The sequence below is a fragment of the Peromyscus californicus genome, unplaced genomic scaffold (genome assembly GCF_007827085.1).
Source record: "Peromyscus californicus insignis strain IS unplaced genomic scaffold, ASM782708v3 Scaffold_13__1_contigs__length_99412109, whole genome shotgun sequence".
Lineage (NCBI taxonomy): Eukaryota > Metazoa > Chordata > Mammalia > Rodentia > Cricetidae > Peromyscus > Peromyscus californicus.
This window is the reverse complement of record NW_026294424.1, coordinates 33,611,378-33,635,452: the sequence shown is the minus strand read 5'-3', so window position 1 is coordinate 33,635,452 and position 24,075 is coordinate 33,611,378. Positions and strand designations below refer to the sequence as shown.

The 24,075-nt window shown below is 43.6% G+C and overlaps 1 protein-coding gene across 2 annotated transcripts in view; it reads right to left on the bottom strand.

Moving 5' to 3' along the window:
- The window catches only part of LOC128108359 (syntaxin-18-like), a 100,140-nt gene extending 76,413 nt beyond the window's left edge, over nt 1-23,727 (bottom strand). Inside the window, exon 1 of one of the 2 annotated variants that reach the window (XM_052734800.1) lies at nt 23,323-23,727. In XM_052734800.1, coding sequence (XP_052590760.1) covers nt 23,323-23,712 — 390 coding nt within the window. In that variant the 5' untranslated portion in view covers nt 23,713-23,727. The remainder of the gene's footprint in view (nt 1-23,322) is intronic. The other variant, XM_052734801.1, reaches the window with a different exon arrangement.
- Nucleotides 23,728-24,075: the final 348 nt, after the last annotated feature.

Below are 24,075 nucleotides of genomic sequence, written 5' to 3'. Positions count from 1 at the left end.
CCACCAAAAATCACAACTTAATGCAGATTATCAGCACACGGCTTCCTTATGTGAGTGCTGAGGGCTTTAATTTTTTTTTAAATTCCTTTTCTAAATATCACCTCCTTCCCCCATTTCCTCACTTTCACCCAAAGTCACAGAAAGAGGGTCTTCATCCTCCATCAACACCAGCTTAGAGCTGCGCAGCTGCAGCTCGCAGCCTAGCTGGCCTCAGATGCATGCATCCTATCTGCTAACTCTCCCACTCCAGATAAACTGAGCTAAGTCCTGAAGCTTGCCGTAAGAAACAAAAGGAAGCTTGGAGAGATGTTTCATCCTTCTCAGAAAAGACCTTTCCCTTTTTAAACAATTTACATGATGTTTTATGGTTCTTTTAGAAGAGAATTATAGTAAGTGGCACTCCGAGTGGGCTGTGTGAACCCACAAACCACTCCTCATAAAAAGTGCTATAATTTTCCAGGACAGGGACAATAAAATATCTTACATCAGCCAAAGCTTAATCACAGTGTGACCACAGTAACAAACACATCATTTTCATGAAAATTAAGTAAGATAAACCTGACAAAAAGATGACAAAGACAAGTTCCACCAGAACTCCTCAACCTTCTCAGCACACACTATTCAGACTGTCCCTCCAAGTCCTAAGTGGCTTAAAGGACAGGTGGAAGTCTAGTGCCCAAACTTTCAAATGAACTGCTACTAAGTCCAGGCAGGAAAGGTAACTGCAGCTGTGCCTCAAAGAGCATTTTAAATAAGATAACCTAGCTACAATCACTAACTTCTTTCTTTCCAATCAAACTCATGAAGGGTTCTAATGAAAATTTCAAGAGATGCAGTTCCCATTTCAGGCCACTAGGGACCAATAAGTACCTTCCACTTCCCAATTTGTAACTGAGTAGTGAAAAGACCCAAGAACTCCTATCCTGGGGAAGGGAAAACAGAGGCCCTCTTTCTTAACACACCGACTTCACTGTCTGCAAACCAGCTGGGAAGATGCACATGCTATGAGGAGAAGACTGAGGACCAAATGAGGTGGTTGAGAGACGGCAGTGTGTGGGTCTCAGAAACTTCCTGCTTTCCTTTGCCCTCTGTTAGGATTACTAAACTTGAAACTAACAAACCAACTCTGAAAGCTGGGCTTCTCTGAAGGGTGGAAGACACTGCAAACTATACAGACACAGAAAATAAAGCCTGCCTAATACAATTCCCTTAGCTGATCACAGCAGCTTGTTGCTCAGTCAAGCGTAATACTAAAATTAGGATCTGTGAGCAAGCCAAAATATCTATAAATGAGTATCATTTACAGAGTTATCTTATGATGCAGTAAGAATGGCAAAGTGAAACAGAATTTTCTACTTAAATCTGTTAATAATTACGAATTCTGGTTAGAGAGAACTATCCAAAATATTTGCATTAGTCCTTAATAGCAAAACATTGGAAGAGAATTGGAATGAAAAAGTATAAAGACTGGGGGAAAAAACCCAATACATACAACCCCTTAATGATACATTTTATCGCCTTTCAGGGTCTTAAGTTAAAAGTGGGTGGCTCTTTCTAGAGCAACAAATTATACTGAATTTATTTTTTTGTACACAGCTCAAAGTTCCAAGTCTTTCCAAAAGGGTGCAGTTAATCAATGTTTTCACTTCCAGGAGAACCTGGCAGATTGAATTAAATTGTGAAGACAACACACACAAAAATCCGTTCTCCATACACACACACACACACACACACACACACACACACACACACACGGACAACACATACACACCCATATACATACAGAACAGTCACAATGAAGTAGCAAGCCAATAAGGAGAATCCATTATTTTTGAAGCAAAATACACTTTTATATTATAAAACATACTATGTTTTGTTTTGTTTTAGATAGTCTAGCAAGCCTTTGTATTTACTAAAAATGTCTCCCATATACTTAAGGCCCCAAATCAGAGCTTTCCAAATGTAATCTGCGGAGAAAACAACAACAACAACAAAACCCTGATTCCCCAGAGAAGACTGTGCAAACAATATATGGTTCCAAGATAAACAAGGGTACCCAAGGCCCCAAAGCTCTGTCCAGTGTAACTAGAAACCTTTCCGAAAACTTAAGATGCTTGCATATCAAGGACTGCACAACAAAAATGATATCTACATTTAAATTTTGCATTAGCCTAAACACAACAATACAGAGTTTATCTAATTATATAAAAAGATCTGAAGAGTTTATGATGTCACAAAGTATTTTTCACCTCACGCCATAGAATGAAACTCACCCACCCATCTAGCCCACACTTACTCTACCCAAGCCCACTGCCCTTGCTAGACTCTGGACTTAGAGAGTGCAAGGGCGAAGGCCTCCTAAGCAAAAGAGTTCACTGTGTCTCTTTCACTCCCAGCCAGGTTTCCTCTAGGTCCCCTCACTGGCGTTTCTCTGGCCCCACAGCATGGGGTATGGGCTGATCTGCATGGCTGGCTCTACAGACATATTATGAAGCCTTTACAATTGACCACACAAACACAATACCACAATGTAGGTCAGCTTGTGTGCTCAAATGCCAAAGCAAAGCTTACATGGGAGGAAACTACAGACATAAATCTGCCAGGGTAGAATTCCACCCAATGATCCTAAAATTATTTCAAGGAATCAATCTCCAAGAATGCATCATGAAATCAGAAGAGCTGGGCTAAGCTTTGGGATTGGGGGTGGGGGCTGGAGAAAATGAAAGGCTTTAGAAGAGGCAGCAAAGGTCTCACCAGTCATTATATCATTGAGAAGGCTCAAACTACAGATGAAGTTAGATACTGAAGATTGTAGAACGGGTATTTAAAATTATTAACTGATCAAAAATTTGTAGTTGTCATTAAAAAAAATACAACTTAGCAATTCAGTTCAGAAGGAAGACTATCCCCAGGAACATACACATCTGTTTAATATTACAAGCCAACTGTCAACATCCTAAGTGAAGTTTTAATTTAATATTTTTTCTTTCTTGATGTTTTACCTTTAATCAATGCCTCATGAGAGTATCAACTTTCTATAAGAAACTGTTAAATATAAAGAAATGTTATTGTAGCATGTTTATAAAATCATAGTTCGAGAACTTTTTATTTTTCCAAAGCCAGACCACAACTTAATTATCTGCAGGACATTCCAGGCTCACAATTGCAAGCTCCAGTTCCCAAGCAATTTTAAACAATATCTACTGTACAGGACAGAGGGTACACAAAAGACCGCAACATGCTTATATTTCCAAAAGTCAGCATTAGGCCCTTTCGACATGGTTTTTATTTTCATTAAACAATATTTGTTTCCTCACTAATCATTAAATGGTTTTCATCACCAGCGCCTTCTTTCCTTTCACATGTCAGCTGTTAGCATCAGTGTTTGTGTTCATAATAAATAAAAAAGTGACCCACCCAGTTACTGAAAAATGAACACACACGATGCCAGGCTCAATGAGTGTTAGGGATTCAGCAATATATTCACACTCTGAAAACCATTCTATTTTAATCTAGGCTCAAAAAAAGACCAAAACTTAATGGACTTGGTACAATATTCTCCTTTAAAACAGATTCCAGCTTCATGGTGCTTATGTTATTGTGGGCACACAGATCCAGTCAGTGGTTCAAGACACCAACTTGGGAAAACGGAAGAGGAAGAAAAGACAGCAAGTTCAGATTCCAGACCCTGATGGAGAAGACTCGAAACTGCTGCCAATTTCTACAGATGCATGAGGAAAGTAGCCTGATTGACGTAATACACCACACACTGCCCAATGCGGGCAACTAATGGAGCATGCCAGTTTTAGGAAAGATTCTGAGGAAGGGCATTGAAAAGGGAGGGAGAGAAGAAAGGAGCAAGAGGAGGAAGAAGGGCAGGAAAGAAGACAGGAAACTATACACTATGATGCATTAGGGACAATCATAAAATATATAAAATGCAGAAGAAACAAAAGAAAGTCACATCTAAGTTGGAGGTCAAACTGACAACCAGCAGAAACAAACCACCCAATAAATGATCTGAAAAGCCTTCGAGGTGTCAGGCACTTGCAAAGTTGCACAGGAAGCCTGTTTTCAGAGACACAAATATATTTAAGTCCAATAAGCTATTTGTACACTTAGATTGGTGGGTCAGTGCAGAAAGACAGGAGTGTACAAATGCAGAGCAGTCCACATCTGCTGTCTGGGCTGAGCACTTTCAAAGCCTTTATTCATTTTAATCCCCTCGATTGAAAACTACTGTATTCACCTATTAGCAAGGAGGAAAGTAGAAGTTATTTGGCCACAGGTCACTCTCCAGAAACAGAGGATCCCTGCCATTATTCTTAACCTATAAGCCATCTTTGGTGACACCACCTTCATCAAGAACTAACCTACCTGTTAAGTGGGGGGCCCAACATGCCTGCCTTCTCCAGGGCTGATGCCTTAGGTTTCCTATGCTCTGGTGACCTCTCAAATGTCTTTCCCTACGATTTACCTCAGAGCCTTTTCTTCTTCACTCTCCAAAGTCTCGGTCTTCATTTACATTCACGTCTCCTGGGTCTTTGTCCCCAGCACTGAAACCAGTCTTGCAGTACCCTTCTGTCTTTGCAGCTACCTGATCAATGTGTCACCTGATTGTCAGCCATGTACCTCAGACAAGAGCACAAAATATAACGCCTACTTCGTCACCTCTAGCTCCAGCCTAGCCTCAACGACATCTTTACCATTGTCATCTCCTATATCTAATGAGCTACTTCTGGTCAAACAGGTCTCCACTGTCTTCTGTCCCTCCAGTTATGGACTTAATTCAAGCCCTACTGGGTCTGCCTAGATTTGTTACTGTGACAGCTGACTAGGTCATCATCCTTGCTGCCAGCCTGACCCACAAGTGGCAGCAGAATGAGCTTTCTATCTCTATATGACCACGCCAGTCCGCTGATAGAGACAGCTGATAGTTCACAGCAGCCTTCAGCTGTTCCTTTCACAACTGGGGGATCCCACTGGACCCTTTAAGGTCAAGCTGCAAAGTCGGCTCTCCCGTGTGGGCACTTTACTTCTACTTCTGCCATCTGCCACTGTGGTGACAGCACTTACAACAACAGGCTTTCGTTATGTACTTAATGCCTGCCTGTCTTTTCATTAGACTCGGAATTCTTCAGATCAGAGATGATCTTACTCATGTTTGTCTGCCAGACGGACAGTGGATGTTCAAACAGCCGTGCTCAGGAGTGAGAGAGGGAAGCCCTGGTTCTCAGAGGCACTCTCAGCACCGCGTGAACCAACTATGCATTTAACATGGAGAGAGGGGCACAGCTAAGAATGCCACACAGCTCTTCTGGGCCACATTATGCCCACAAATGCCCTTCTGAAGGGCTCTCCCATTTCCTTTGGAAAGCCCCTCCCTAGCACTCAGGGGTGTGCAGAGCTGTGAGCTAAGAGGCCCACATACACATGCTATCCATTTCCTCTGGAGGCCTCTGACTGCACTAGCTGAGCCCCAGCATCCATGTGGGTGCTCTAAGGACAGAGGCGCTCTTGTTTGGCTACCACAAAGCAAGGACTTTTGGGGACCTTTAAGAGGGTTCCAAAGCTGAAGTTTGTGTTTTTAAGGTGGAATATAAGGCCCATGGTGCCAGGTACGGTGATGCATGCCTTTAATTCCAGCCCTTGGGAGGCAGAGGGAGGTAGATCTCCATGAGTTCGAGGTTAGCCTAGTCTATATAGTGAGTTCCAGGACAGCTAGGACTACACAGAAAGAATCTATCTCAAAAAAAAAAAAAAATCTGAAAAAGGAGTATAGAGACAAATAAAAATGATGACAAAGAAGTACTAGTGCTGAAAGGCAGACTAGAGGGAAGAAAGGAAACTCACCATGTGGTGATATTGTTAGGTCAACCGAATCCAGCCATTTGGTAATATCAATCCCATAAATTCTTTTGATCATCTAAGCTAATATGCATTGAGGTCTCTGTAATTTGTAACTATAAGACTCCTGATAATGTAAGTTAGTATTTCTGAGAAGAAAATCAAGGTACATACTAGAGAATATATATATATATATATGGGTGTGTATTTATATATACATACATATATGTGTGTGTGTGTGTGTGTGTATATATATATATATATATATATATATATATAGGTGTTGGGGGGAGGTAACAACAAACACTGAGAAGTGAGAGGAGACCCCAGGTTAGACCTGACAAGACTGAGGGGGAAGGAGAAGCAGCTAACAGCATACTCCAATAGGGGAAAGAGATTTCAAAGAAAGCCTTCCATTCCTGACAGTGTCCATCAGGCCTCTGTAGAGCTGCTCTTTAGTAGAATTATCAAAAGAACTAAGTTTTATGAAGAGTTGGAAAAAGAAATGAAAAACAAACACAAATGATTACTTCTTTAACAACAACAAAAATAGCTTCCCAAAGAACAGGAGAGGCCTCCGGGACAAGGGAATCTGAGAAGCTCCCCGGGGAGGCAGTCTGCTGGGCTGAAAGGCTACTAGTGAGGACTGGAATGGACTGCTCTCCAATCTCCCAGAGAGGAGGACAGAAAACTGATTTACATTTCAGTTTGAACCCCAAGGCTAGGGACATGCTGCAGGAAGACTGCAGAGGTGGAAAGGCGTAGGGAAAATGGGCTCGGGTGGCTTTTGAGGGGGCCTTCTCTCTGCTGGTTCAAACAACAAACAACTATCTGGGGAGTGCCTTTCAGTCATCGTTCCAGAACCATATAAGGAAACCTTACTGTAGGCCAGACTCTGTGCTAGGCTTTGAGACTCTGTGCTAGGCTTTGGCCGTAAAAGGAGGCATAAGGACCATTAGATGTTTACATCCTCTTAAAGGGAAGAGAAACATGGAATCCTAACCTCTCCCCTTCCATCTGCTATGGCCCAAAGTAAATAATACCATGCAAGATTCACAAAACAGTATTGTTCTAGTTTCACCTGGAAAGTTAAGTCTTGTATGATCGATAAATAACATAAAGTAGTAATTAAAAAAGGTGTCACAGGCCATAAAGAGCTCTTCATTTAATACATAAAGCAGGCAGCAATAACTTTGAATCAGAAGGCCAGTGTAGGCTAGAATAACTCACACTTGAGAAAGTGGAGGAGAGTGAGTGGTCCATGAAGGAGGAAGAGTTGCAGCCATGCAGGGGGATATAAGGCAGACGGGATTAGGAACAGGACAGTTTGGTTGAAGCTGGTTAGGACCATCAGAGAAGCATGGGACTCAACCCTGGAAGGACACAGCTAGTTTTGTAAAACCTTCTAGATACCAGCTAAGTAATGAGAGCTTGTCCTATGGAAATGAGCAGTACTGGAGGGTTTTGAGGAAGGAAAGAAAGAAGGGAGGGGAGGGAGGGAGGGAGGGAGGGAGGGAGGGAGAGAGGGAGGGAGGGAGGGAGGAAGTAGATGAAAATGACCTGACTCCAGAGAGATGAGGGCCCAATGCTATCTATTCTACAGGCTAAGCTCCAGGTGGCCAGGGCCTGAACCTACACGGCCACAATGAAATGGGTATGAGAGAAAATACTGCAGCTAATTCACTTCTTTCACTTCCAGATACGTGCTGGACCATGTGCTCTATGCTGTAAGGGAAGTGGGACAAAGGGCCTGCCTGTCCTCTGGGGCCTCGCCACTAAGAAGACAGGGATGGCCAGGGAAGGGGGAAATGAGTGAGACAACTACAAATGTGGAGGTCACTGATGACAGCTGGTTCCTAGACATCTGTTTATATGACTACACAAACGTCCGAACGTCAGACTACCCGGAAAAGGTTGTCCTCCAAGACACCCTGTGCTGTGCTTCACAGCAGAGGACGCCACACCACTGGCCAGTGAAACAGTCCAGCAGCAAACACCTGAACTCATCAGCCTGCACCAAGCAATGAGCACCAAGACAGATTCTTAAACAAGAGAGGGGGGCTGTTTGGAGACTGAGATGTCTCCGGATTTCACCTTCTGATGTAACCGAGGCACGGCTGCAGACTTCCAATTGCTTACTCACTCCCAGACACGTATCTAGAAGCTTTTAGAAAAGTCATCACCTCTTCTTCATATCTCTTTCTTCCCTTCCTACTTAATGTAATTTTGATTTCACTTCCTCTTGTCACTGCTTGCTTACAAATCACAGCCTGTGTCTGGAGTCAATTAGGCCTATGAAGTACCCCACCACGCCTTCATCTGGGGACTCATTTATATACTTGCTTTCTTATTCGGGAGGTAGAGTTAAAAGCTGTAACTCCAAAAGTTTCCAATCAACCATCACATTCTATTCTTTGGAGAAGTATGCTTTTCTCCACTGTTAAGAAGGTGACATCAAACTATGCATTCGGCAGGAATATTTCCTTTCTACCTATATAAAGACCAACTGTGCTTCGGGAATTCACTTGCAAAAACCAGTGCCGAGTGTAGATGATAAATGCTTGATGGCAATGGTATTAAAAATCTTTCTTCCATTCAAAATTAAATGTAATTTCCTTATTACTTTAATGGAATCCCTTGGAGTTGAAGTATTTAACTAGTCTCTTTCACATCAAGTATTCACTGTGAATGCTCTTTTAATAGTAGGTGTGTGAACTGTCCACTGACAGAATGAAAACACACTTTCACTGAAACAAAAACGGGAGAAGGCCACAGCAGCTTGATTTGGAATCTGATAATGGCTTACAGATTCCATTTCAGCTCAGATTTACAGTCAGTGTGCCATGGAGCCATTTACCACCTCTACCCTTTCAGGTTGTATTTGAAAGAAAAGCATGAACTGCCACATCACTGAGAAAAAGCACACTGAAGCCAAAAGTACTTGACTTTTCTTCTGCAATGCTGAGCTAGAAAAGAAAGGAGAAAAACAGAGATCAAACAAAACTCACCTTAAAGAGAGAGACAGAGATGAATTGTCCAAAGTGCTAGTCATGGGGTTTCCGCCACGTCACTGTCTTCCCGGGTCGCCTTGAGTAGGACTGTAATGCAGCACTGGGCATGACTGGCTGGTGTCACCCTACTGGCTAAATCCATCATGGTACAAGATGTTTGGCATACACAGGGAAGGCTCTAGGTGGTGAGCAGACACCTAAAGGAGTCATGGGCTATGGATGCAAAGCCAATACCCAAGTGCCAGATCAACTCCTCTCATTCAGACTTCCAATATCCCACTGGAACCTCTCCCTGCTGACTCCTACCAGAAGCCAGGGGCAAAGGCATCCTGGCATGCTGTCCATTAAGATCCGCATCGTGGACAAAGGTAGCAGGGTTAGGCAGAGTGGATCCCCAAAACCAAGGGATATATGGCAAATCCCTGGCCTGCTCATCCTCTAACTGGGTAAGCTGAGCTTTACTCTGTCTGAACTGCCATCCTGCATGTCCACCTTGGAGACTGTAATCATTCCTGGCCTGTCTCTCTTCTCTTCATTCCTACATGTGGAAAATGTACTGGTCTTTAGGAGACCTACTCAAGTCACCTCTTCCCCAAAGCTGCCTTTCCACTTCACCCAGGAGTAATCTCTAGTCTCCTGAATCCTCAAAGTTCCCCTGTCAAGGGTTCATGATCACTTACAGGCACTTGAGAGTTTACCCGAGACAACTTTGACTTTCTGACTCAGGGTCTCTATGAACACTTGTTTACTGTAGTTCCCATGAAAATTCACCTCCTCTCTTTGCTGGGTTCTTAGGCCAAAATCATGAGTGTGGCCTATCAGAGATGCTTCATGATCATTGACTAAATAAATGTCTCCTTCCAGATTCTAGGAAATTGATGGTTTTCTTAATTTATCTCAGAACACAACCAAGGTAGATTCCTTATTCCTAATGTACATAAGGGGACACTGAAGTAGCTGCTATTTTCTGGGCATCTACAATGTACCAGACACCACACCAACAGCTCTGTGTAGAGCGTTTCATTCGGCCCCAACAATGTGGAAACTGAGCCTTCGGACTGAGGATCTCGTCCCAACTACTAGAGGCTCTCACTAAGTGTCTCCTAAGGCAGGGCCTGAGCAGTAGTCAGCTTCCTCCCCCACATCAGGATCCTTCCCTGGAGGAGGCCTACACCCAATGGCAAAATGACAGGTCCCCTGCTTCACTAGGCAATTCTAAAAACCACCTCAGCATTCATCATGCTCCATGAAAAGTAGAATCTTATCTTCTCGTGTCTATGCCCCTATAAACTGAGTTTATTCTTTCTCAGTGATTTCACTAACACTGAAGTTTGTTTCCTATTTCCCCAGAGCATATGTCAACATCAATATTATCTATAAGAAATGTATCCATCACTAGACAACTGTTTCAAAAAAAGAGAGAGTGAGGAAGACAGAACAGGAGAGTGAAGGGGCAGTTTAAAGATTTTTCCCCCTCCAAAAGCTTGGTTCAGCAGTAGTAGTTTTATCCACCCCTCCCCCACCCCCGCCAAAACTACTCAATACTTTCAAATCCATGTGACTTCTAGGCCAAACTGTGCTCCTAAGGTCAACAAATGATGTGACAGCACTTCAAGGAGCAGAGGCCCAGAGGCCCAGAGGCCCAGAGGCCCAGAGGCTCATGCCATGCCACAGAGTGCAGCTCCATCAGGAAAAAAATGGACACCGAAGAGCCTGCAGGAGCAGCTTGCCAGCCAGAGATGAGGTGTCCTCTTATCACTCAGCCAGGGAGGTGGCTTGACCTTTGGAACCTCATTTTCTTCACAGTAGAGGCCTTAGCTTGCAGGACAGCCAATGACAGTTGCTACACAGGGCCAGGTAGGGCAGGTGCTCAGTGACAGCAGTTACTGTTAAGGCTTATTGTTTTTACAATGACAGCCAGGAAACTAAGAGGTCAGTGCAACATTTGTGGGTGATTTTCTTGGGCAAGTTAAGAGAATCTGAACTGAAACTCTAGCTGAACTATGGGGAAGTTACTCCCTTTACGAAAGGCTTTACTACACATCCTTTAAATAGGGTCCCGCCACAGCACACTTAATACATACGTGCATACTGTTTACCCGTGACCTTTTTCTAATCAAAAGCTTTTAATTCTTCCCCAAGTCCTACCACAAGTAAAATCCTATCTCCTAAGCTCTTCGCTTCTGTTCTGCTTTCCATAGCGTGTTAATTAAATTCTGAATGATGGGAGCAGAAACAAGGTCGAACACAGTCCATCACTCAAGTAGCAATGGCCTCGTTGCTATGGTTAGTCCAGCTAATTGGTATTTCCATGCTTAGAGTGTGGAGTTTTTGTCCTTATGGTTTTAACTCTGGGACACATTTAGGCATTGACCTTTAAACCTAACCTGACAGTGAAGGAGTTCTTCCTGTGCCCTGACACTCTTTGGCATGCCATGTTTGCCTAATAATTCCCCTATGCTCATCAGGACCAGCAACATTACGGTCATTAAGGCTGCTGCTAACTTTCAGACTCAAAAAGACCCCTCCACATCTAGAAGCAAGGTATGTCAGCATTCATTTCCCATTTTCTTCTGTTTTTCTTCCATAACTAAATCTTTAGTCCATTCAGAGTGTACATACACTAAAATAGAGGTGTGAGAATGTTTTACATGTCTCCTTTAAAAGCATGGAAAGCTCTGAAACGCCCAGTCCCAGACTTAAAAGGCCTTATGAATGAGTCATATCGCACACATCTGTTAGAGCTAGGATTCGGCATGCTTTGTACCTGAGAAGGCCAGTGCTCCTACTCTACCAACACATGCCTTCCTGTTGTCTCCAAAAGTCAAATACCTGTCCTCACATCTGTCTTCCTAGATGAATTTCGCAACTACTTTCATGTTCCTCTCCAAAAAGTTGTTAGCATTCTGATGGAAAACTGCATCAGACTTACAAGCTAATTTAGACCTAATCTCTCTCCAACACTTGCTCTTCTCTCTCAGGTTCAATGTGCGTTTCTACATACTCAGGTCTAGATTGCTACAGAACTGGGTTGTTTATACTTCTTTTCAAAGTTATTACTAAAAGTTCTTTTTTTGCTATGATTGTAAGTGCTTCTGTTACACTCTAAGTGGCCACTAAACAGATTCAAGGTCACCTCTAGTGTCTGTACATTTTCACGATCAGGCCACAAACCTCACCCTACTCACCCCCACTTGACTTCACAGCACTGTCTACAAGCACCCACTGGCCTAGTAAGCCAGAGTCCTTCCGCTCACTGCAACACCCATCGTCATGCTGACCACCCAACCATTGTATTTACTCTTCAGGGATTCACTAGCCAGAACTTACTATGGCCCAAGCAGCATCAAACTTGTGACAATCCTCCTGCCACAGGCTACCAAGAGTTAGAATTATGGGCTTGAGTGACCACGCCTAGCTACTAGTTACCACCCTCTCCATATTCTCTCGGCACTCACAGTAAGTTCTCATGAACTTCATGCTTTCAAATGATTTAGTAATCATTTATTCTTATCAATATTAGGGCATGCAAACTTTTTATTTGGGAAAAATTCAACATAAAACAAACTAAATTTCTAGTTGTTATCTTTTAAGAAGTTAGGATAAATCTGAGACAAATTTGGTAAAAATGTTCCATTTTTTAAAATGGTGACAAACTGGAAGCAGATAGCATCAATATTTCAACAGATATTCAGGTAAATCAATTATGAGATATTTTTAATAGATATGCAGCAAAATAGATTAGTGGTATACAGCAATACAGACTAACACAGAAAAATGCTGCCAACACAGTGCAATAGAGGGAAACAGAGAAGAGGCCAAACAAACACGGGGAGGGGCACAGAACAGATGTCTAAAGTTATTGTAGGAGAATTTTATATTCATTTAATAAGAGTCTAGAAAGTTACACACCAAAATTGTAACAACAGCTTAGTCTTCTTTTCTTCTATTCTGTTTAATGAGCATATACTACATTTATGATCAGATTTTAAAATGGTCAACTTCAAAATGTATGCTGATAGTAGTTCATTATGAGAGCACACACCATTATTAAACTCATTTGTAAAAAAAAAAAAAAACCATGCAAAATGCCAACTTCGAAAAAAGTCATTGTTTCATTTGGTTAAAAAAAGTCTGAGCATACAGGGACTTGGGGAAAATGTCTCAAGGCAATGAGCACTTGTCATCAAGAAGAATGTTAAAATACACCCTAAGAATTTCAGGACAGAAACTGAACAAACCATGGGACTATCCCACTGCAAAGGCTCCCAAGGACCATCTACTCACAACCTCTCATTTGGAATAATGGGTGCAGAGCAGGGGTCTGCAGGGCCATACAGCTAATTACTGCCTAGAGCCAAAAGGACTTTTAACTCAAAATACACACTTCTAATTCCTTTCTCAGTTCTCATGAGTCACAATAGCTTGCTGCCTGTCTCTACTTAGAGCACAGAAATCAGCTGTAGATGCCCCTGAAAAGGCAGAGGTTCCTTTCAGTAGCTTCCTTGTCACTGACTCTAAGTAAGAAGAAACATCTTATGAAAGGAAGAAAACACGGACTGGGGGAACCCAACTCATGAGTCTCAGGATGAGAACATTTTGACAAAGCATATGCTAGAACACAATTTGTAGGATTTCCAGACTTAGATAAGACTTGAAAGCGAGGAAGGAAAATGTTCTCTGCATTTAACCTTGCAACTGTGTTGCAAGTTTTTTGTGTGTAAGCTCTTGGGTTCATTCAACAAGCCCATCTCTCATTCCTCAGGTTTATGCACTCTCTAAAAGGAGTTTCAAGGAGCCTCTTTTTAAGATAATTTTATTTATTTATTTTGGGGCTTTTTTGAGACAGGATTGGCTGGCCTGGAACTGGCTGTATAGACCAGGCTGGCCTTGACCTCAGAGATCCATCTGTCTCTGCCATTTGAGAGCTGGGATTTAAGGTGTGAGCCACTACACCTGAGCTAATGTGTTTTAATCGAAAGGAGTCATATTATAGGAATGACTGACATTTGTAGACCTCCATGATCTTTCACCCACCAGAGGGGGCCCATATGGATTTCTACATAACAAGAAACCTCAAGCATCAAGTTCACATGAATTCCAAAACCATATTATTCACAACATAATCACCATTATACATTTAGCATCATAGTTCAAACCTTTAAAAAGTGAAACACTAAATGAGATAAACCACAAAGACCTAAGCAGAGCTCCTGCCTAGAAAAGATGCTCAAAAATAACTAGTTTTAGGAAATGTGGGCTCTCCTGAGTGTATGTTACAGTGATTTCAATAAATCAACAGCCTGGCACAGTCATCTTCCCAGAGATATAAGGGAGGGGTTTCAGGACCCCGTCCATACAAAATCCACAGAAGCTTGAGTCCTTCCATAAAATGGCACAGGATTTGCCATCTTACATACTTTAAATGCTTATAACAAATACAACTGACTGCGAGGTAAGTAGTGGTTAGACTGTATTATTCAGAGGAGAGTGACAAGAAATATAAGTGCATGCTCAGTACATAAGCAGTTTTTAAAATTTTCAACCTATAGTTGAATTAATGCACAGCTTCTACAGGAGAACCCTGTAAAGTAGAAAGCCAACTATATTCTGACTTTCAAGTTGGCGCAAAGCTGGCTAGTATCTGCCCGACAGACAAGGTTCTATTTGCAGTGTACAGACAAATCTGTTCTTGATCCTTCAGGATGAAACCAGGTCCTAGACAGGAAAAAATTTTACTAAAATTGTCACAATGGAAGGGATTATTTTAGGTCTATCTTAGGGGGTAACATGACGAACCACTGGTGATCTGCAAGCTAAAAAAGAGAGAGAGAGAGCACACTCCATTCCAGACTGTTCTTAGCATAGTAAGAACATCATCAACTCATTGTCTATAGAAGCATGCATGGGACACCATGACTACCGAAACAGTGAGACAAATAGGGATCCTAAGCCTCAGTCCCTATCTGGACCCCCAGTGAGGTTGACTGGCCATAAAACCAGCCCAGGGTGTGATAGATTTGTAAGATAAGACTTAGCCTGTGCTGTTGGCTGGGTGGATGTACTAAGTATTTATTTTGGAGATACTTATTTGCCAGAAGCACTGTCACTGGGGACATCTACTACTTACTGTCTTAATTAAGCCCAAAGACCCTGTGTTTCTTGGATTTACTCTCTCCTGTGTGGCATTAAGGAGAGAGATATGAGTGACTGGCACCTTCTCTGAAATCTGAGGGAGTGCTAAGGTGAACTAGCACTGTTTAATTTTCCTCCCAGAAAGCTTCAGTGCTCTCTTGCTCTCCCCTTTCCCGACTCGCTCTCCCCCTCTCCTCCCTCCCTTTACCACACCAATTGGTTAGAAAATATGCCAGCAGCATACTAAACACAGGTGAGTGCCCTATATTTCTCTATCACCGAGAACAAAATAGTTGGCAACAGCGACTCAGAGAAGAAAAAAACATTTCAACTCATAGTCTGAGAGGGTGCTGACCATCCCAGTGAAGAGGCCTGATGATAAGGCCAGCTCCTGGCTACGGCAGTGGGAGCATAAAGCTGACTGTGTACATCTTGGTGGATCAAGAAGCAGCAAGCTCAGGCCAGAACCAGGACAGGAATAAACCCACAAGTCTGCCCTCCAGTGACCCACTTCCTCCAACTAAGCTTCATCTCCTAAAGGTTGCACAATCTCTCCAAATAGTACCACCAACTGTGGACTACGTTTTCATAGACATGAGCCTGTGGGGAGGGAAGCATTTTACATCCAAACCACAACAAATTCATAATCAACAAGCTGGAAATGGAGGAAGACAAAAAATGTGACAACAACAAACAGTTTCTGGGTGCAAAATGACCACAACTTAACTCAAACGCAAACCTATAAGGAAGTGCTTCTGGTAGCACCCCTCCCCCGACAGACACACACACAAACATTCACCACCGCCATAACAGTGTGTGACGTCACAGCAGCCTTGGTTCTAAACAGGCAGCACTGTGCATGCTGTCACACCATGCGATGCCACCAGCAGTCCCTTAAACACCATGTTTAACGGCAAGACTACTATGCTACGAACCGCAATGATCCTACCGAACTAAGTGTTCTCTCCTACTGGATCGATGGTTTCAATACAGAAAACAAACACTTCTAATACCATCCCTGCTCAGCCTCAAAGTATTAAATTAGCGTACCTTTGGATTGTATCTTGTTAGAATATTTGATTTTTGTAAGTCCTGCTTGAATTATCAAATTGAGTTTAATTTTTAAAAATGTTCAATGAATTTTGGCTTCAGGTTGGCATACAATTTCCAACAATTTCTGAAATTGCCCAAAGCATATTTTTTCTGCCATTTTTTGTACTATGCATTTATATAAGGCAGTAATTTCCACATTGCAGTTTTAAAATCAAAATATCGATCAACTCAGAAATGCTGAAAATGTCCAAGGTCTTCCAGTATCAAATACTTAGCATTCTAAGCCTGTTGGAAGGATGTCAACATGATCACTTCATTAGCAGACAGCAGAGCAAAGTTTGCACCCTCCTCTATGAACTCCAGAACAGCCTCATGTCTAGGAACCCAATCCATGACTCAGGTCTCCCCCAGTAAGCAGTCCTTCTCATCGCAGTTTTGTCTCTGCCCCGCTGGCCCTGCTAGGCCTCACTCTCTGCTCACACACTTCCCTGCACACTGGTAACCCTACCTAAGTTTGGTACGATGGCTCTCAACCCTGATGGCCCAATTAAATTACGGCTTTCTCTCTGAGGTTTCCATTAATTCTCCCCCAGGAGACTTAGGAGCCCTTTATCTGTATTTTCGAAGTTCTTTGTGCCCACACAATGCCTGATACACATCAGATGTTCAATCAGGTAATGGAATAAACCAATTACTAAAAAACGAAACTTTAAAAGCTGTAGTCCTCCTAAGTCCTAGGTGAAATCCAGAAGGGCAACCCACAGGAAGAACTCACAACTGACATCCTAAGAGTCTCTGTCACTAAGCTCTACATACAGGGAACACCAGTTGTTAGAAACCACAAAGACACAACATTGTGAAGTTAAAAGGCCAGTTAGTGGGTTCCTGGGCCCTCTGGTTGGTTCCTGAGGGTCCTGAAGGAGAAGGGGAAAGATGGAAGAGAAGGCTGGCTAATGAATGTCTCTTTTCTGTGCCCCCCACCCATCCCAGCTTTCTTCAAAGCCACTCTTTATTTGCAAAAGGCTTCTTTCTGACTTATATTTTTAAATCGGTGTGATTTATCACACCCCTGTTCTGCTTCTAGCTGTCATATAATCTGCACAGTTTTCCTCTCTGCTCCTGGGGTCTGGCCCCATCTCCTGCCTCCTCCTCTTCTCTCTGGTTCTTGGCACCTGCTGCCAGATGCTGCTTCTGAAATGTGTTCCCTCGCTGAAATCCCTGCTCAACAAGGATTACAGCCAATTTCTGCATAAATCTCTTTCCAGCCCCTCCAGATAACAATCCAGGTGGTTCCAGCTCACTTACTAGGCTCTAATATTGGGGCCTCTGAAAGGGAAATCAAAGAGGACCTGAGGAATTGATGCTGGAGAGTTACACTTGTCAGTCACCCCCAAACTGCACTGTGTCTGCTTCTCCTTAAGAGAGGGTCTGAACCTCATTAATAAAGCTAAAGCTACTATTTATAACAGATGCTGGACTCAGTATAAATCTATATCTGAAATAGTCAAGAGACCTATTAGGACTGCACATTTTTAGAACTAGAAGGATGCTTGAATAGCCCCAAAAGTGAAAGCAAAGAGATACCGTCAATTAGTACTTACTAATTCAGGAGATATGCACTGTGAACCTATATTCCTGCACTGTTTTAGAAGCTATGAATTCAGTAGAGATCAGTTTTCTTTTCACGGGAGCACACAGTCAAGTAGATAAACTAAGTAAACTATACACAATATGTTAGCAATGAAAACATTACATGGAAGAGAAAAAGGATGCCACTTTAATATAAAGAGGTAGAGGAAGGCCTCGCTTAGGAAACATCTGGGCCACCTGAAATCAGCAGAGATCAATCTGTGTGTTTTCAGGGAGCATTGCTCCACATAGGGGAACAAGAGCTGCAGACCCTGTGGTAGGAAGGTGCCTGGTGTGTGAGAGGACAGCAGTGAGGACAGGATGGCAGCAGGAGGAGGCTGCAAGGGGAGCACTGAGAAGTGACGACAGGGAGATGACAAGGCCAAATCACCAGGTCTGAGGCCACTCTAAGAACTTTAGGGGACCACAAAGACGGCTTGGCAGTTAAAAACACTTGCTGTTCTTTCAGAGGACTGCTGTGAGATGGTCTTTCTGTTTGCTGTAAATATGTGTTGCTACCATTGGTGAATAAAGAAGCTGCCCTGGCCTATGGCAAGACAGGGTGTAGCCAGGCAGGAAATCCAAGCAGATACAGGGAGAAGAAAGGCGGAATCAGGGCAGATGCCAGCCTGCTGCCCAAGAAGCAACATGCCAGCAGACCAGTAATACCACGGCCACATGGCAATACATAGATTAATAGAAATGGGTTAATTTAAGATGAAAGAGCTAGACAGTAAGAAGCCTGAACCAGAGACCAGTTTGTAATGAATATTAAGCCCCTGACTGGTTTTTCAGGTACCAGTGTGTAGGAAAAAATTTTCCAGCTACAGAGGACCTGAGTTTGGTTCCTAGCACCCACACCACACCAGGCTACTCACAACCACCTGTAACTCCAGTCCTGGGGATCTGATGCCCACTTCTGGATCCTATAGGTGTGTGAACTTTGGATTTCAACCAAGACCTAAAGTTAATGAATTCTGAAGGATGGCTAGATGAAAAATAAACTAACCAATAAAATTCAACTTTTACAAAATCAAGATATAATAAAAAACAAAACTTCATTGTTTGAGCAATTTAGGGGCGGAGGGATAGAATTCTCAACAACTCAGACTCACTATAACTTTACTTGGAATTCTGTGATTTATCAGAAGTTCCCATGGTCATCTAGTCTAAGCTCTCAGTCTTGTTAATGGTAACTGGGCCTGAGAGGTTGCAGTGACTTCCTGGCAGACCTAGTGTTAACTGAGTTTTCCTAGCTTTCTATTCCATGCTACTCAGGAGCCCCTGCTGCTCTGGATATGCTGCTGGGCTGCTCACCAGGCTCTGGGTACCTGTGTGGTAGCTCCCTTGGTCTCTGAAACCTCTAAAAGTTAACAAGGAAGAAGAGCTGCCACCACATGGCATCTCCAGGCCCAGCCCATTCCCAAAGTCATTCAAAACAACAAGGAAATGGGACACCTCGCGCAGCCTTGAGGCAGGGGGAGGGGCTTGGACTTGCCTCTACTGGATGTGCCTCCCCATGGGAGGTCTTGCCTTCTTGTGGGGAGGAGTGGGGGGGGGTTGGAGGGGGAGGCTGGGGGGACAAGAGGAGGGAAGAGGGGGATATTTGAGATATTTGATTGGTGTGTAAAATGAATGAAAAAATTTTCTTAATTAAAAAAAAATAACAAGCAGGTAAGTTACAAGCATCTATCTATCCTAAGAGACAGGAAATGGATGGACACACAATGTGCTCAGTTATGTCAGGTGTGTCAGGCACCATGTGATATGTATTTGACCACCAACCCTTTGCCCCCACTCCTGAACACAGCACTCCCTTTCTAAGGTTCTGGTGGGGCTGTAATCATAATATCGAAGCCACCTACTGGCCACAGACTGGAACGGACGTATGGCCTAGTCAACTAAAGAACCTTATTCCTGAGATCATACCAAAGGTTTTGGGGTTCAAGCAGAAACAGGACCATCCCTGGAGTTTTATGGATGGAAGCTACAGAATGACACCAAGCCATTAGTTATGTGAGCCAAAACACATATTTTGTTCTGGGTGGTTCATGAGTTACTATTACTTGTAACCACAGAATTCAGACTCTCACAGGCACTTGCACACCATTGATAATTTCATCAGCCAAGTGACCTTCTAAAGTGGCTGTCATTCTTAGAAAAAAGGTAACTGAGGTTAACTAACTTTCAGACTTCACACAGCCAGAAAGAGATTCAAATCCAAGCCCTTCTGCTCCAAGTCCCATGCACCATGAACTCAAGAAGAAAAAAACTCTTTGACATCGAAAAGTCCAACAATTTTGTTTAAAATTATTGGTGGGGTGGGGTGGGGTGGGGGGGGTGGGGGCAATTTTGTGATTAGGAGTGCTCTTGCAGACGATTTAAGTTCAGGTCCTAGTCCAAGTCAGTTGGCTTACAACCACCTGTTACTTTAACTCGAACTCCAGGGGATCTGATGTCCTCCTCTTCTGGCCTCCCAAGGACACCCCCACATACATGGTACACAGTCCCACAGGTATACACACACATAAAAAAAATAAATCTTTTAAACATTTTAGGTGGGTATTTAAGATACAAAAACAAAGAGAAAAAATTAAACTAGCAAAGAGGGTTTGGCTTCTACCTCTGGCTCTAGCACATGGCCTCAGCTGCAAAGACTTGGGGTCAGTCACTGTACTTGTCTGAGTGTTGTCTTCTCACCTATAAAAATGATTAGTCTGAACAAGTTGAATTCCAGGCCCTTTAAAAGCCTGTTCTGAAAAGTCTAAGGTTCTGTTTAGGTATGCAATCAATTTTTAACCAATTGCTGGGTAGGACATCAAGCAGATTTCAACTTAATGTCAAGCCCAGCAGTTGGTAATGGCTCTTAGGGCACAGAGTTGAGGGGCTCTGAGCTACAGGATCTACTGGGAAATGAGTGCTGGCTTCTGTGGTCAGAGGCAGCACATGAGAATACATGCATAGGTTCAACGTGTTTGCCATTGCTGGTAATTCCCTTTAAACCAGACGTGCTGCTGTCTTTCCACCACTGGGACCGCCTGAACCTTCAAAGATTCATCATCCCAGAGGCTCTTAAATGAAAATAGTCGAAAATGTATTTTCAGAACTTGGGAAGCAGTCCAACTCATAATAGGACTCTCTCCCCACAGGGCTGCTAGCTGAACTGTACTTCTTAACTCTGCTGTTCCCAAATCCTCTATTCCCGAGGACTGAAAATCTGTACAGCATAGTAAACTACCAATTTCAGGAAGGGCCCTCACACACTAAAACTGTGATGTCCACATACTGTGTGAGAGCAACCTCCACAACAGCTTGGCCAGACTCAGGGTAGAGGAGTGAGGGCACCTTATTTTCCCTTCCTCTCACTTCAACCCGAGACATGCCGCCTCAATGTGATACACGGGATAACTGGAAATATGATAATGATATGTATGATGGAGTCAATGGAGTTTTTGTTGTTTGGGTTTTGTTTGTTGGTTTGTTTGTTTTCGAGACAGGGTTTCTTTGTGTAGCCCTGGCTGTCCTGGGACTCACTCTATAGACCAGGCTGGCTTCAAACACACAGAGATCCACCTGCCTCTGCCTCTGGAGTGCTGGAATTAAAGGGGTGCGCCACCACTATTGGCCTGGTGCCAAGAGAGTTTTTAAGATCTGTTGCAAATAAAAAGGGACCATTTTATAGATAAATAAACTTTGCTTAATAGCATAGGTCTGGCTAATAGTTACCACAGTTAAGATAAGCATGTGGTCTCCTGGGTCTTCTTCAGTGCTTCACTGCCCACATAATATTGGACTGTCTAGAGAGCAAAATTCAAACTCTGCAAAGTGATCTACAAGTCCTTCTAGATCTCCCTCAGGCTGCCACACCACTCTTACTTCCTTCTGAATATCCCACATTCTATGTTCATCAAACCAACTTAAGTCAAGCTGGTGCTACCTCATGCCTTTATGCATGTTGGCCTCTTTAAAAAAAAAACGTATTTTGTTTATTCACTGAAAACTCCATATGATGTGTTTTGATCCTATTTCCCCCTATTCCCCTCTAACTTCTCTCAAATGCCCTCCCGCCTCCTTACCTTCCCCAACTTCATGCCCCCCCCTTTTAAAAAGAACTCAAATCCAACTGCCCATATACTCCTGGGTGTGTGGCCATCCAGGAATATGGATGACCAACCAGTATGCTGGTATCTTAGCCTAAGATGCCCTTCCTAGCCTTATCTGGAATGAAATGAACTACTCTTGTTTTAAAATGTGTGTTTGAGATCATTGTCCCATAAAGCCTTTCCGCCAAGTGGAACTAACCACTTTCTTCCTTGTGCACTACGGAACACCTGCAGGGCTCACCACAGGAGTTTTGTTTATATATCTCTCTCCTCCACAACTGCAATATTTTGTTACTCTAGAATAGAGCTGGTCAGAAGGTAAGTACTAAGTAGATGTTTATTGTAGGGGAGAGAGGTATTTATCTGGTCCATGATTCCCGTTGTGCCTAGACATTATCTGTAAACAGCCATTAACTCATACATATGTATATTAATTCAAAAATTTCTGAGTGACTTCTGGGTGTGGGGGCCTGCCCATGCCATTAGTCTCAGCACTTGAGAGGCAGAGGAGGCCACCTTTCTGTGAGTTCAAGGCCAGCCTAGTCTACATGGAAAGACCCTGTCTCAAAAAGGAAAGTGTCAGGCATTGGACTATGTGCCAAGCACACGTGGGCTTACTGGTAAACCAATGAAGCTTAGAGTTTAGGTCCCCCTGACTTGTAACTTTCAATGCTTTGGGCGTGTGTGTGTGTGTGTGTGTGTGTGTGTGTGTGTGTGTGTGTGTGTTTCTTAAAAAGGGCAGACAGACTGTATATGCCTCTGGTGCCACAAAAACATCTACCCTTAGCGTCATAGATACAAAAGGATATAATGCAAACATTATATCTCTTCTTTTTCCTGTTTAGTCAACTATTTGTTCATTCATTCATTCATTCATTCATTCAAGGAGCATTTACTAAGCAATGCTGTTAGTCACACATGCAGAGATAATGTCAACACTGGTCCTGACCTTATGGAGAAGGTTCCTACTTTGGAGACAAACGAAAGCCAGTTGTGTTCAGGGAACAGAAAGCAGTTTAGAGGACAGTGACACTAGGTGTTGGTAAAAGATTATCCTAAACCAGTCTCAGGAGCTACTGAGTCCTATCTATTACTGGAGGCGAGGATAATGGAGAATTCAGCTGAGCGTGGACTGTAAACCCTATACGCAAGAGGAGGCCCAAACATGTACACGAAAGAGGCAAAGGTAAAGTGGTGAACGTTGCGTCAGAAAGCGAAGGGCTGTGGGAACTTTTCACTGGCACTCAAGTCACCAGTGAGGGCGAACTCACTGCCTCAACTTAGCCACCAACTTCCTGATTACATGGATAACCAAACACCTCTTCAAGTCTTGCTATTCCTACAATGTTCGGATATGCGTCCCTCTTCCCTAGAATAAACTTGTCGCCGCCCCTAGCCAGCTGTCGGCTCCGTGAGACCGACTCTTGTGTCTCGTTAAAGACCCCCTCTCTTCACTCAGGGCTCACAAGACTGGGTCGAGTTTGGGGTCCAGGTACAGATCCGCCCCCATCTCCCGCTCGCCGCTTCCATAGCAACCAGCTTACCACTTCACGGGCCCGGCTGGAGAAGTCTCCTTTGGGCCGAGGGCTTCGGCGGAACAGCTCATCCCGGCTGCCATCGGCCCCGCCACCCACCGCCACTCCCAAAGCCTTGTTCCGTGTCTTCACTGTCTTGACACTTGCCCGGAAGAGGAGTGTGATGTCCACCGCCATAGCGACCCACACCGCGGCCAGAAGCCGGTCGGCACACGTCAGCAATAGGCGACCCCAGCAAGAACCCGGGCGGTCGCTGAGGGACGTTCCGTTTTCGTACGCTTCCGCCTGGGAACTGTGGGCAGAGAAGAAAGGTTCCGCTCTCCGCCGTGTACCACGGAAAGTGGAGAAAGGTTCCGGGCTCCGTTCGGAATGCGGTATCTCCACTCCAGGCGGAGACATGAGGGTTATCAGCAGCCGTTTCTCCTCGCTGCAAACTTACAGCAAGCTCAGACGCTCGGAAACTTCCCGGGGCGCTGAGAACTGGGGTTCAAGGAACGACCATGAAGCCAGAAAGATCGCTCCCTTAGGTCTCTTTAGAAGGTGGCCGGCTTGGTTGACAGGGGGGAGGAGTACCACCTTTGACCTTTGGCGTCGAGGGTTCCCCTTGAGAAGCAATGAGCGATGACCATCTGGGTGCAGGAGCTAGGACAGGGCTAGTGTACAAAAAAAAAAAAAAAAAAAAAAAAAAAGAGTTAGAGGCTAGAGGCCTTTCTTCTCCAACCTTCAGCCACTTCGGTAAAGCAAAGCCCGCGCCTTCCTTGG